Source organism: Tupaia chinensis, unplaced genomic scaffold, assembly GCF_000334495.1.
Source record: "Tupaia chinensis unplaced genomic scaffold, TupChi_1.0 Scaffold000542_1, whole genome shotgun sequence".
Taxonomy (NCBI): domain Eukaryota; kingdom Metazoa; phylum Chordata; class Mammalia; order Scandentia; family Tupaiidae; genus Tupaia; species Tupaia belangeri.
The window spans coordinates 254,610-268,605 of NW_006160055.1; the positions used below are offsets into that span (position 1 = coordinate 254,610).

A 13,996-nucleotide genomic window follows, 5' to 3' on the forward strand; every position below is an offset into this window, starting at 1 on the left:
GGTTCAGCACCTTGAGGAAGTCTGACGTTTTTGCCCGCATCCGTGTGTGAATATAGGCCTAGAGCAAACACAACAGGTACTGAAGCCGAGTGCTGTTCTAAGGCAGCTCTGTGCTCATCAGAAGTCATCAGGAGGCATGCACCTGGGACTAACAAAGGCCACGCAGAGAAGTGGGAAGGTCTGGAGACACGCGTGCACCTCTGCTATGGGGTGGGAGTGGGAGACAGGCCTGGAGCCCAGGAGCCGAGATGCTGGTGCCCCTCACCTTAGAGCACTTGATGTGGTAGTGCAGGTAGTCCCGGAACGTGTGGATCAGGTTGATGGTGTTGTCTCGCGCGCTGGCATTGGTGTGGCGAGGGAACAGCACTGAGGGTGTGGGCAGAGACAAGGCGTCAGGGTGTAAGACAAACACTAAAGGGTCGGGAAGAACCGCAACCTACAGTCACCTTCACTCTCTTCCTACTCGATAATTTATTTCAGTACTCCCAGGCTCATCAGGCTTTTCCTTCTGGGACAAGGAAGGACTAAATACCGACAGCATAAGCAGGGATGGAGCAGTAAGTGCAAACAGAGGAACATATAGCAGAGGAACAGGCCCGACTCTGGGCTTCCTTTGGGTCTGGACTCTGGCTGTGCACTGGGAATCTACTCCCTGTCTGCCACACACCTGCTAGCTCCTGCCTCTGTGATCAGCAGACACCAGGGAAACGGCCTAAGAAATCAGGATTAGGAAACGAAGCTGCCTCTCCTGTACAGAGTAAGCCTTCAGAGAAACTAGATTCCAAAGACTCTCCTATATTGTTGTAAAAACCAAACACTAAGGTTTAAGTGCTTAAACCCTCTCGACAGGCCAGGAAGGTGGAGCAGCTTTGGCTGGGGCTGAGCCAAATTCATCCTGGGGCACCAGCCACCTAGAGACTTATGCTGTCGTCACTTGGTTCTTTGCACTATAAGCAAAATCCCCAGATTTCTTTATTTTCTTCTTTCTAGAGAGAAATTTTACTATAGAGCATGTGCGATCACTGGACAGAGATACAAAGTGATAAATCATCCCATAAGGGGGATGGCCATGCTGCAATCCCTTCTCCTCCATTCTCCTCTTGAAATTTTGGACACATACACACACGAGTCTGGTTTGTTTTAAGCCGCTTGGTCCTCCGGGACTTGAGCTGAGGCTGACTACACGAGAGTTCAGTGACATAATTGTTATGCCATCTGCTGGTTCCAAGACACCCCAAGTTCTATTAAGTTCTGTTAAAATGGTGGGATTCCTGTGTTAACTGCTCTGGTTAAAAAAAAATGAACACTAGGACTGGAGATACCGCTATTTCAAAAGATCTAAGCTGTACATGACTGTAAATTTATGCTTTTATGCACCATGAAGAATTGCTAATGGAAGTGTGGCAGGCCGGGAACTGGAAACTGCATCCCAACTTTAAAGATAATGTGAAAAAATTGTGTGCAGCCAAGAGTTAATGAAATATGATAAAAGGCATCTTGTTTAGGTACATACGCCTTCAGCACAAAAATGAGCTACATAACACATCACAAAAGACACTTGCTGGCATCAGGTGCAGTGAGTCTCTGAACGGCACTCCAAGCTGTCAGTCATAATCATCAGTTAGCTCACAGGGCTGAAGCAACTGGAGGAAGGAAGACTTGGGCTTCTGAGTGGCAGCATGGAATAAAATGCCAAATGACAGAGAGCTCTCATCTAGCTTCCTAGCAGTGCTTCTGTGGCTCTAGCTCTAATACTTGACATCACAGGCTACCCTTCTTTTCTTAAGATTTCAGAAAAACAGGTTAAAACAAAACAAAGAGGAAATGACTACTGTAAGAAACAGCGCATGGCCTGATCTGTCGTCAGAGCCCTGTGGTACCCTCCTCCAGCTGCAGCCACACAGCGCCTTGGTATGCCCATTTCTGCACACCGGAGAATGCTGTCCAGATTTGGGCACTCTGCAGGGCAAACTCATTACAGCCTCCCGAGAGCAGGAACTGCAGCCTGCTCACCGAAGGTGATGTAGCCAATGTTGTCGCCCACAGCGGCGTCCGTGTCTTTCAGTTCCAGAGGAGGTTCCCTGTGGCTAAAAAGGACCTGGGGGGCTGTGTGGCTGGCTCTGCGTCCTTCTTTGAACTCCTGCAAGAAGGAATGAAAAGCAAACAGAAGAAAGGTCAGTGTTAAGATGAATGACAACTTAGGCTACGGAATTTCTGCCCTATGCAGTGCGACCTTCCCAGCCTTCTGGACCAGTAGAGGGCTAAAAATAAACTATGTCAAATCTGAAATTTTACAAGTGCTAGCTGCTATCCGTGCACTTCAGATTCAAAATGAGAGCTTAAAAAGGACTTAACAAGTCAGATCTTCAAAATGTGATGAAGAGCATTGTTAATCCTTTTCCCTTTCATTTATTTGGACCAATATAGGTGATAAAATTATACCTTCAACTAAAAAGAAATTGCAAAGCACTGTTTAAATTTAAGATAAGCACTGTAACTTACTATACTGATTTCATGTGAAAAGAGGATTTTTTTTTTTGGTAGAGGTTTTTGCTATAGGGCGCGTGTGCTCGCCAGAAAGTCAGAGAGAGACAGAGAGACAGAAAGCGAGAAATCACCCCCCAGGGGGGATGGCCACGCCGCAATCTCTTCTCCTCCATTCTCCTCTCGGGATCTTGGGCACACACGCACACGCGCTCGGCGTAAGTTTAAACCACCAGGTCCGGGACTCGAACCGCGGTCAACTACATGGGAGTCCAGCAACATAGCCATTATGCCAACTGCTGGTTCCAAAAGAGGATGATCTTTCAGGAAGTTTTGAAGCTCCTCCTGCAGAGTGCACATGGTAGGGTGCACAGGAGCTTTAGCTGCGCCCTAACTCTCCTGTGTGCAGATGCAGCCCCTGAGGAGCTGACCGGCTCTCTATTGCTCCCCTCATCCCCAGTTCTTCCTGTTGTTTCAAACTACCGCACTTTCTTGGGGCTCTAAAACTTTGCACAAATCTTGTTTCATTCAAGTATCTTAGATCCCGTTACTATTCTTTAGAATTCGTCTGTGAAAACTCTAGAGCAAATTTAAGTTATTCTTGGGGACAGACGAGGATGGAGTCAAAGAAGCAGGACTGTCTTAGTGTTTCATAAAGAAATAGAGACTGTGTGCCAGGAGAAACAAAGTCTAATTTTAAATTCTGGTTCTTGAATGGCCCTGGGCACTACCACTCTATATAAAAGCTCATTAAAAAAGCATCTATCAGGGTGGGGGGAGACCAGCAGTAAGTGTAATGGCTATGTTGCTGGACTCCCATGTAGTCGACTGTGGTTCAAGTCCTGGAACCGGTGGCTTAAACTCATGCCAGGCACATGTGTGTGCGTGCCCGCCCAAGATCCCTAGAGGAGAATGGAGGAGAAGGGATTGTGGCGTGGCCACTTCCCCCTGGGGGTGTGTGTGTCTGATTTCTTGCTTCCTCTCTCTTTCTGGCAAGTGCATGTGCCCTGTAGCAAAAATCTCTCTCTCTATCTCAAAAAAAAAAAAAAAAAAAAAAAAATCTATCCTTGGGGCTGGCAGGTAGTGTGGTGGTTAAGGATGTTAGTCTCTCACATAACTGACCATGGTTCAAGTCTTGGACCTGGCAGCTTGCTTTCTCACTTTCCCTCTCTTGTTTTCTTGTTCTATCCCTCTCTGGTCAATTTTAATAAATAAAATTAAGTAAAATATTTCTTTAAAAAATGTATCTATCCTTATAAAACTACAGAAAAATGACTGATGATGTAAAAATCAGGCGACTCCTTCTATGTTCTAATCTCTGAATCTCAGGCTTTTACAGTCCATGCAAATAGACAAGATAAGGACAAGGCATCCCTGTTTCAACCAAATCTGCAAGAATAGAACTAGATTTTCCAGCAATGCCAGTAACACAGGATGCTTCAAATTCACTGAGTGGGCCTTCCCAGGTAATGGCAGGACAGAAGCAAGGGCTTCTGAGCTGCTGGAGGACCAGAAGCAGGCCTGTGCAGTGTCTGTTCTTTGGCCACTTGCAGAGCAGCCCTTCTATAATGGCGTCTTCAACAGCCCAGGGCTGCTGGCTGCTCTCTTGCTGGGGTTCCCATGTCCTCTCTAGAATCCTCTGTTACGTTATTTTACTATTCTTCACTGCATTTGGCTTCCCTACTAGGTTGATTCTTCAAGCTAGAGGTTCTTTTTTTTTAAAACAGAGGTTTTTGCTATAGGGTGCATGCGCTCACTGGAGAGACAGACAGAAAGTGAGAGATCACCCTCTGGGGGGGGGATGGTCATGCCACAATTCCCTCTCCTCCATTCTCCTCTTGGGATCTTGGGCACGCATGCACACAAGCCCAGCATGAGTTTGAACCCTCTGGGTCCCAGACTGGAATTGCAGTCAGCCATGTTGGAGTCCAGTGATGTAACCATTATGTCATCTGCTGGTCCTAGAGGCTGGTCCCAGAGGTCCTGTTTTTATTCATTTTTGTATCAATTCCTCTTCCTTCAAAGAAGTTGTCTAGCATATTGTTTGCCAGTGAAAGAAAGCAATTCTACCCTTGCTGACTTACTATCATTGCATTGTAAAGGAAGAGCAGGAAGAGCAGAAAGAGCAGGGGCTACGTTTCCATTTGCAGGTAGGAAGAACACAGTGATCACCAAGCCCTCAGCAAAATGGTGGCAAAGTTACCATCTGAGGAGTCTTAATGATCAGTTTGGGAGCATGCCTGATTACACATTACCCCTGAGCTAGAACTGCCAGCTTCTGATGGAAAAGAAACAACCAGAAGCTGGGTCAGGTTAGCCCCTCTTGAATCACTTTGTTTCTTTTTTCCTTTCTTTTTTCAAAATTAATTGTTGTCTTTTATTATCATCTTTAAAATGTCACGTAATGGTCTTAGAAATTATCCAGCTTGTTACTGTAGCTGGAAAACTCCTAGATCTTACTCATCCCCCTTCTCAGAGACATAGATACCATCCAAGAATTTTCTTATATCCTTATTTTTAACTGAACTGGCTTGCTGTATCAAAGCAGCTGAATTTGAAACAAGTACAGTATCACTGCCTTCAAGGATCACCTCATCTTTCTGGACTTGAGATACTGAACAAGCAACACCTGGTCTCGTTTGAACCCTCTGGATGCATTTTTTCACCCAAGACATTTCGGATTTCAATAAGAGACCCGTTCTCCTGAATAATGACGTTGATGGGGAAATGAGCAAACACAGACCTCATCTGGGAGCGGGAGCCCAGTATAACACCTTTGATCATGTTCTGGACGTGACTACAGATAATGAGAACTGTAGCCAGCTCCTTTCTGTTTCCCCACCATTTGTCAACTTGCAGTGTCCTCTTTTCCTTCCGAGGAGACTGAGCTCGATATTGATGTGATGGAAGCCCCTGTGCAGGGTTCCTCTGGGGCCCTTCGCAATAACTGTGCGTCCCTTCAGAGTGATGCTGACATTCTCAGGAATGTCAACAGTCTGGTTGCTGAGAATGGTCTTCATCCTCGCAGTAGATGCAGCAAAGAGCCTACACTTTGTTTCTCTGAGGAAAATATTCAGGGAGGCAGAGGAGGAGTCGAGATCATTCCAAATGCAAATGACCAAAGCAAGGTTTCTAAACTTGTCCAGAAAATATTTTTTATTCCTCAAAGGAGTTAATATGTTTCCTTTCCTTTTTTATAAAAATATTTATTTGTTATTATTCTTTAATTTGATGAGAGAAGGAGAGAGAGAAAAAAATGAGAGAGCAAGCTGCCTGGTCAGAGACGGGAACTGTGGTCGACCATGTGGGAATCCAGCACCTTAACCATCATGCCACCTGCCGGCCCCGAGTTAGGATGTTTTCTAACTTCTACTTTATTCTTTAGCCTTAGAGGATAGGATCAAACAGGACCAATAATTGTCTGTGTCTTCTTGCATTTCTTAAGTGTCTCTAAGGCTTGAATGCCCAGGCACACGTGGTGTTCATAGCCTGATGACGCATGTGTAAACCTGTGGTGATCTACTGGCATCTCATCAATTTTTTTTTTTTTAAGGGCGGGATTTTTGCTTTAGGATATGTGTACTCACCGAAGAGGCAGAGAGAGAGAGACAGAGAAACAGAAAGCAAGAAATCAGAAATCACCCCTCATGGGGGATGACCATATCACAATCCCTTCTCCATTCTCCTCTTGAGATTTTGGGCATGCACTCACATGCGCCCAGCATGAGTTTCAAGAGGCTGCATCTGAGGCTTGAACTGTGATTAACCATGTGGGAGTCCAGCAACACAACCATTACACCATCTACTGGTCCCAACATCTCATCAATTCTGTAAGTGGAAGATTTGGTCAACAATATGATTCTGGTTTAGAATACCCTTTAAACAATCTCAAGTCTTCACTTCTGTCTCTTAAATAACACTAAAAACAAAAGAACAAACAAACACCCTCCCCCCATCTTCAATAGTGTCTTTGCCACTATGGAGAAGAGATTGGCAGTATCCACCCAAATTACTCAGACTGAGTGTTTCCAGTGCAGGAAAGTATCTTCACATAACCACACATGCAGACATGGAGAAAGGCCCCTCAAAACAACACCTTCACAACTGCCAAAGAGGCCAACAGTTTCTTGTTTCTGAACAAAGCGAGGTCTGTGGTTTCCACTTTTCTGTTATTTGGTTACTGGTCTGACTTTTAAGACCATTTGTGAAAAGAATTCAGTTCTTCTTACTCTAATTTCTAAAAAGCTAAGTACTGGTCCTATTATAGCTTCTCATGGAATGAGTGCTAAAATAAGGATATCTCCCAGACTTTCTCCAGTGCTTGGCTGGTGAGATGAGATAATATCCCAACACTGAAGGCCCCCCTCAGTGAGTGAAGGAATAGAAATGCCTGTCTTTTTTTTTCTAACCAACTGAGTTTTATTTGTTGTATAAACCAAACCACCTAACATCTTTCAGGTGAAAAAAAGACTAAATTTGAATAAAGATATTACAAAATGAATTTGAGCCCAATAATAATTAGCTTTAGGGAGGAACATAATTCTACTCAATTAATGCAAACATGTTTATAGACCACAGATTTACACCCATCATGCCATGAATTCATAGGGAATAGGTTCCAGTAGCTCAGGCTCCTTTCCACTGGTTCTCACAAAGTGTGCTTCTCTGGGTGGAATAGGCTGGCACTTCAGTTGAACCCAGGTCCCTTTTGCTTTGGCTTCCTTCTTTTTCTGGTCATTTTCCTTCAAGCGTTTTAGGAAGCTATCTCTGCTCTTAGAATGCTTACTATGCTCAATATGCACATTAATTCTCTTGGCAAGAATCTTGGCCTTAACTTGTTTGTTCACAACAATGCCAACAGCATGCTGGGTAACATTGTAGACTCTTCCAGTTTTGCCCTGATTAACATTTGCGGAGCGTTCCTTTTTGAACAGTACCCATTCCCTTAATGTCTACAATATCACCTTTCTTGTAGATTCCCATGTATGTTGCCAAAGGAACAACTCCATGTTTTCTAAAAGGCCTAGAGAACATATATTGGGTGCCTTTCCTCTTCCCCTTTGTGTTTGTCATTTTGGTTAATTACTGGAAGATGGCGGTTCTGGCCTAAATAAATAAATAATTAAATAAAAAAGCTAGAAATGCCTGTCTTTCCCCTAATCAGTCCTTGACTTCTTAGTTTTATTGATTTATTTATTATTTTTATTTATTCATTCATTTATTTTAATTTGACCAGAGAGGGACAAAGAGAAAGAGAAAGAAAACGAGAAAGCAAGCCACCAGGTCCAGGACTCAAACTGTGGTCAGCTATGTGGGAATATATAGCACCTTAGCCACCATGCTACCCGCTAGTCCCAGACTTTAGTTTTATTATCTGATTAGCATATCCCCAGAAATGAAACCAGTATCTTAGTACTGTCTAAATACTGTATTTGGCCTCAGAAGAGTTTTTTGTTGTTGTTGTTATGAGCTTGCTTGCTGGGGAGACAGAGAAAGAAGGCAAGAAAACACTCCTGAGGGGGGGATGGCCTTGGTGCAATCTCTCCTCAATCTCCTCTTGGGATTTTAGCCATACATGCACACACACCTGGCTTGAGATTCAAGCCGCTGGGCCAGGACTTGAACTGCAGTAGCTATGTAGGAGTCCAGAGTCTTAACCACTATGCCATCTGCTGGACCCCAGAAGGGATTTTTAAAAAGCAAGCATAAAATCCAAGTCTGTTTAAAAAAAATAAATAAATAAAAAGCAGTTGTATTCCTCAGTGCCTGTCTGCCAAATGACACAAGCAGGACTTGTGTTCTGAACAGGGTGGATGTGCGTGCAAGAGGAGAAAGCTGCCAGCAGCCTGCAGCCAGCCGATGAGGGACTGTGAAGAACTTCAGTGTTCCCAGGTTGCAGCTTTCTATGCTAGGCATCCATTATTACCCTCTCTCCTGGAAATTTAAAAATCTAGGTCCAGGAAAAAATTCAGACAACTTATTTTGAGGAAAAACCCAGCAAAGTCCAGTTTTCTATGATCATTTCCAAACAAATTATCTCAGTCTCTCAATTTGGAAAGGGGGCAGGGCATTAAGCCTCCTGAGCCCATCCTCTTCACATTCCTAGACACTCTAGCACCAGGCCAGTCACTAACTGAAGATACGTTACTGCAAAAATGCAAAAGAGGCTTGCTGTCCCTTTTAGATAAGCATCCTACCACACGTACACTGAGGGAGTTGTTTAAATTCATATGCAAAAACCCCCACAAAATTCTCAGGAACAAATCTCCAGTACACTCTTCAATATAAAATTTGTTTAAAATATAAAAAATAAGTTAAAATGTTTCCTGGAATAAAATGGAACAAGATTGGTAAAAAACCCAGCCAAATCTAAATATATACTTCATAGCTTTTAAAATTAGTTTGTCAGTCTGGATTTATCCCAACTTCTGAGCTACTGCATTTAATTCCCCAGTTAATTCTGCATAAAAACACATGAAATGTCTGTGTAGAGGCTTTCTTTTAGGACACAAGAGACATGTGTGAATATATTTTTACACTTTTTATAAAGTTCAGTACGTTCAAAGGCTAAAACATCAATACTGCATTTTTTCTGCATAAGGACTCCCAAACTAGAGTGTTTCTGATTAATTAGCCAAAACACAAAAGCCACTAGAGTTGATCAAATTGAAAATATCCCTTATAAAGATGTCCCTAGTCACCTAAAAGGCTATCCATAAAGTCTCCTTGATGGTTTAAGCATAGCTGTCTTTCAACTCTATTTAGCCAAAAAGATACTGTCCCAGAATTCTTAAAAAAAAATTTAATTTTATTTATTATAATTTGCTACAGGGCACATGTGCTCATAAAGGAAAGACACAGAAAGAGAGGGAAAGAAAGCAAGCCGCCAGGTCCAGACCTTGAACCATGATTGGCCATGTGGGAATCTAGTGTCTTGAACACCACACTGCCTGCTGGCCCCAAGAGTTCTTTTTTTAAAAAAAAAAGAATTATTTATTTTATTATTTATTATTATTATTCAATTTGACCAGAGGAAGAGAGAATGAGAAAGCAAGCAACAGCCAGGTCTGGGACTTGAACCATGGTTGGCCATGTGGGAGTCCAGCATCTTAACCAACACACCACCTGCCAGCCCCAAGAATTCTTTTTAAAAAATTTGCCACAGAGCATGTGTGCTCACTGGGGAAGTAAGGAGGATGGGAAAGGGAGGGAGGAAGGAGAAAGAAAAAAAGATGGACAGAAAGAAAAGTGAAAAAACATCCTCTAAAGGGGATAGTCATGTTGCAATCCCTTCTTCTCCATTTTCCTCTTTGAATTTTGGGCATGCACACAAACACCTGACATGTTTATCAGGCTCCTGGGTCCAGGACTCAACCACACTGTCAGTCATTTGGGATTCAGCTCCTGTTAACCACCATGCCACCTGCTGGCCCTGTTCTAGAATTAATTTTTCAAGTCCCCCCCCCCCAATAGAAAGCATATGCTTGCAGGAAACAGAGACAGAGAGTGATCCCTTCTCCTCCATTCTCTTGGGATTTTGGGCATGCATACAAATATGCTCAATGTGATTTTCTTTCTTTTTTTTCTTATTTAATTAAAAATAAAAAAAAACAAAAACATTCAATCACTGTACATCTTTACAGCATACAACACGATTTTCCCAGTATGAATGCACTATACACTACATAACAGTCCAGTCAAAATATTACCATGCACATTATCCTCAACAGATAATTTTCCATTTTCAAGCTGCCGGGTCTAGAACTCAAACTGCAGTTGGCCATGTGGGAATCCAGTGCCTTAACTATCTTGTCACCTGTTGTCCAAGAATTTTAAAATCTTATCTGTCAAGAAACAGAATTGGACCAGCCAGTGGTATGGTGGTTAAGGTGCTGGGTTCCCACACGGCCAACTGTACAGTTGAAGTCCTGCACCTGGTGACTTGAAAAATACGTGTGTGTGTGTGTGTGTAAACGTGCGTGTGTGCGTGCCTTCTCACGTTTCTTCTCTTTCTCTCTCCAGTGAGCACACATGCTCTCAAGCAAATTAGAAAAACAAAACAGAATAATGTACGAAAATTTAAAAAAATTTACCTGAGCCTCTTAAAAACAAAAACAAAAAAAACCCAGGCTAATACCACCTAACCAATGAAATCTCATGTCCCAGAACCAGCAACTAGCTAGCAGACACTATGACAAAGCCACAATGGGTATATAATGACCTGAGCCCAACTGCTCCAAAACTCCAATTACAAAATGTCCTGCCAAACCCCATTACTCTTCTTAGTAGATGAGCTTCTTCTGAGAGAGGCATGTATGGTGACTCATTCAAACTCAGGCCAAGTCTTTTCTGTCAGTCCAACAACTCCACCTATTAATGCATGAGCTATTACCTAAGAATTTGCTACAGGCTCCATTCAGAAAAGACCTTAGGACTGAACCAGACTGCGAGCATGCCTTACTGGCAAACACAGGGGGGTAGAAAACTTGAGCAAGCTTTAGATCAAAGACCCTATAGTAGGAAGACTTAATATTCAGTCATAGTATGTTTAATACTCAATTCACTCTCTAGTGCTATCCTGCAAAAAGCTAGAACAACTAAGGAAAATTACAGCACTGTGCAAGTTTGGTGGAGTTAAAAATCTCCAACAAGTTTGGAAACTGACAGAACTGCTCGCTGTCTTTTCTATGCTTACAGTCTGTTATGGTACAAAGATATAAACTTCCATGATGTGATCTCTCCAAGGCATTTGCTTCTTACCTGCATGAACACCTTCCCAATGACCACGTCATCGTCGTCCTTAAACACTGTGCTGAAGACTACTGTGACTCTGTCCTTTTTAGACTCAACATACCTGAAGAAACAAAACCCATGAGAGTAAATACAGAACAAGATTGGATTTGAATTACAAGTGAAGTGCAAGGCTAAAGTAAAAAATGCTTTGATTCATAAAACAAAGGCATACAAATAAGAAAAGGTATTGACTTTTATGGCCAACAGTCAGTGTAATAAATGCTTATCCTAAGAGTCAGGAGGTAGAAATTACCCAGAGTAGACTTTATTAACTTGCATATATGGTATGACAATCACTCTAAGGTTAGTGATTCCGGGAATGTTGCTTTTAAAACTTTCATTTCTTGGGGCCGGCAGGTGGTGTGGTGGTTAAAACACCGGACTCCAACGTGGCCAACTGCGGTTCGAGTCCCAGACCTGGTGACTTGCTTTCTCTCACTTTTCCTCTCTCTGATCAAATTAAAATACATCAACAACAATAATAATAAAATTTTAAAAAATCATTTCTTTATATGAGATTCATAGTAAGAGTTGCAATGACACAGAACCTACGGTCACCTTCAGCCTCCTGATTATCTAAGATATACTCTTGAAGAGGAATCAGAATACTTTACATACCTTAAAGGCATATATCACATTCTTTCTTTATCTTTTGTCAACACTCAAGATCTGGTGAATATGAGAAGTGGCCTATTTTTTCACCTATATCCTGTTTCTCATGTTTTCATGAGAAAAACATTTAAGAAGGGGATTCACACATAGTTCAAGTTGTGGCCAAGCCATTTCTTTCAGTAAGTACCATCCTGGTATGACGGTCACAACCAAGCTTCAGGACCGAATTCTGTACTCACATGGTCTCATCATCCCTATAATGGATAACTGCCCTGTTCTCGCCTTCTTTGCCCTCTTCTTGGAATTGGAAGTATTTCTCAAAGACAGAGGCAAAACAATTTCGCTTCAACATGCCAGCTTGATGCACTATGGAATCCTTGGATGCAGGCAGATTATCAAGGTCATATAGCAAAGAGACATTGTATCCTGGAGGGGAAAAAATACCCCGGCAGTTATATTAAAAAATAAATAAAACCAACAACAACAAAAAACCCACAAAGGGCTTACTGATCACTCCCAGGTAAACAAATACTTTTCGGGTATTAATGACATTTCACCTTGTCTCAGTGTCTGTACTTTTTTATTTTTTTTAAGAATTATTTTATATTTACTTTATTGATTGTAATTTGACTGAAAGAGGGACAGAGAGAGAGAGAGAGAGAGCACGCGAGCGCACGCAAGCCACTAGGTCTGGGACTCAAACCACTGTCAGCTATGTGAGAGTCTAGCACCCTTAACCATCACTCCACCTGCTGGCCCCAATGTCTCTACTTTTAACCCAAGAAGACTGTTATCCATTTCTATCTACCTCATTAGGCAAAATGAGGTGAAATGAAACATTAATTATAAAATCCCTGTAAATATAGATAGCTAATTAACAAATGGTAAGCAAAAACTTGAAACAATATTAAAGATGAATGGTTACACACATGGAATGGGAGGAAGTCATGAACTGGGAACTTCAATTGGAAATTTAGTGTTCTGGGACCAGCAGGCGGCATGGTGGTGAGGGGCTGGACTCCCACATGGCCAACCATGATTTAAATATCCAAATCTGGTAGCTTGCTTCCTCACTTTCCCTCTCTCTGCTGCTCTGTCCCTCTCTGGTCAAATTTAAATTAAATAAATAAAGAAAGAAAGAAAGCTAAGTAAAATAATTCTTAAAAAAAAAAAAAAATAAAGAAATTTAGTGTTCCAGGGGCCGGCAGGTGGTGTGGAGGCTTGGAGGTTGAGGCACTGGACTCCCACATGGCTGATCACAGCTCAAAACCTGGACCTGATGGCTTGCTTCCTCTCGCTCTGGTCAAATTGATAAGTGATAATAAATAAAATAAATAATTCTTAAAAAAAAAAAAAGTTAGTGTTCCAGAGATGGCTGTGAAAGAGCACTGTATACGACATCCGACTATGAGTCATGTCTTTTTCTTTGACAGTTTAATATGCCAAATGCCAACATGGTCAGGACCTAGCTAGCTTTCTAATGAACATACCCCTTTCCATGCCCAAATCCTTTTGAGAGAGGAGGCAGAAGAACTACATACCCGCTTATATATACACCTCCCTAACAGCTTTTATTTGTATACACTATAAAAACTTCAAAGTGTTGTTTAATATTTTACCTCATTTGATCTCAGTAACAATTCTCTGAAGTAGGCAGTCTAGATAAGCTTATTCTCATTTTACAGAATAAAATAAAGAGAGTATCAAAGAAGCCAAATGATTTGTCAAATGCAGCATGACACATGGGCCCAGGCCACTGGTCCTAGATTGAACAGTACAAATTGCAATGGGTCCGAATCCTGGCCTCGTTACTTTATGACTTTGGAGAACTGCCTGTTCTTTACAAATTCCTCATCCACTAAAGAAAGAGGTGGGGAGATGAGCAGACTGTTACATTAAAAGAATGGGGAACCAGCAGTTAGCATAATGGCTATGTCGCTGGACTCCCACGTAGTCAACCGCGGTTCGTGTCCCGGACCCGGTGGCTTAAAAACCTCACGCCGGGCGTGTGTGTGTGCGTGCCCAGGATCCCGAGAGGAGAATGGAGGAGAAGGGATTGCGGCGTGACCATCCCCCCTGGGGGGTGATTTCTCGCTTTCTGTCTCTA

The 13,996-nt window shown here is 42.4% G+C and overlaps 1 protein-coding gene across 1 annotated transcript in view; it reads right to left on the minus strand.

The window, feature by feature from the left end:
- ARPC2 (actin related protein 2/3 complex subunit 2) overlaps positions 1 to 13,996 on the minus strand; it is a 58,251-nt gene that overhangs the window by 2,586 nt on the left and 41,669 nt on the right. The window contains exons 7-9 of the mRNA XM_006157442.2: positions 2,014 to 2,140; positions 266 to 366; positions 11 to 58 (exon numbers count right to left, since the gene is read on the minus strand). Coding sequence (XP_006157504.1) covers positions 11 to 58; positions 266 to 366; positions 2,014 to 2,140 — 276 coding nt within the window. The remainder of the gene's footprint in view (positions 1 to 10; positions 59 to 265; positions 367 to 2,013; positions 2,141 to 13,996) is intronic.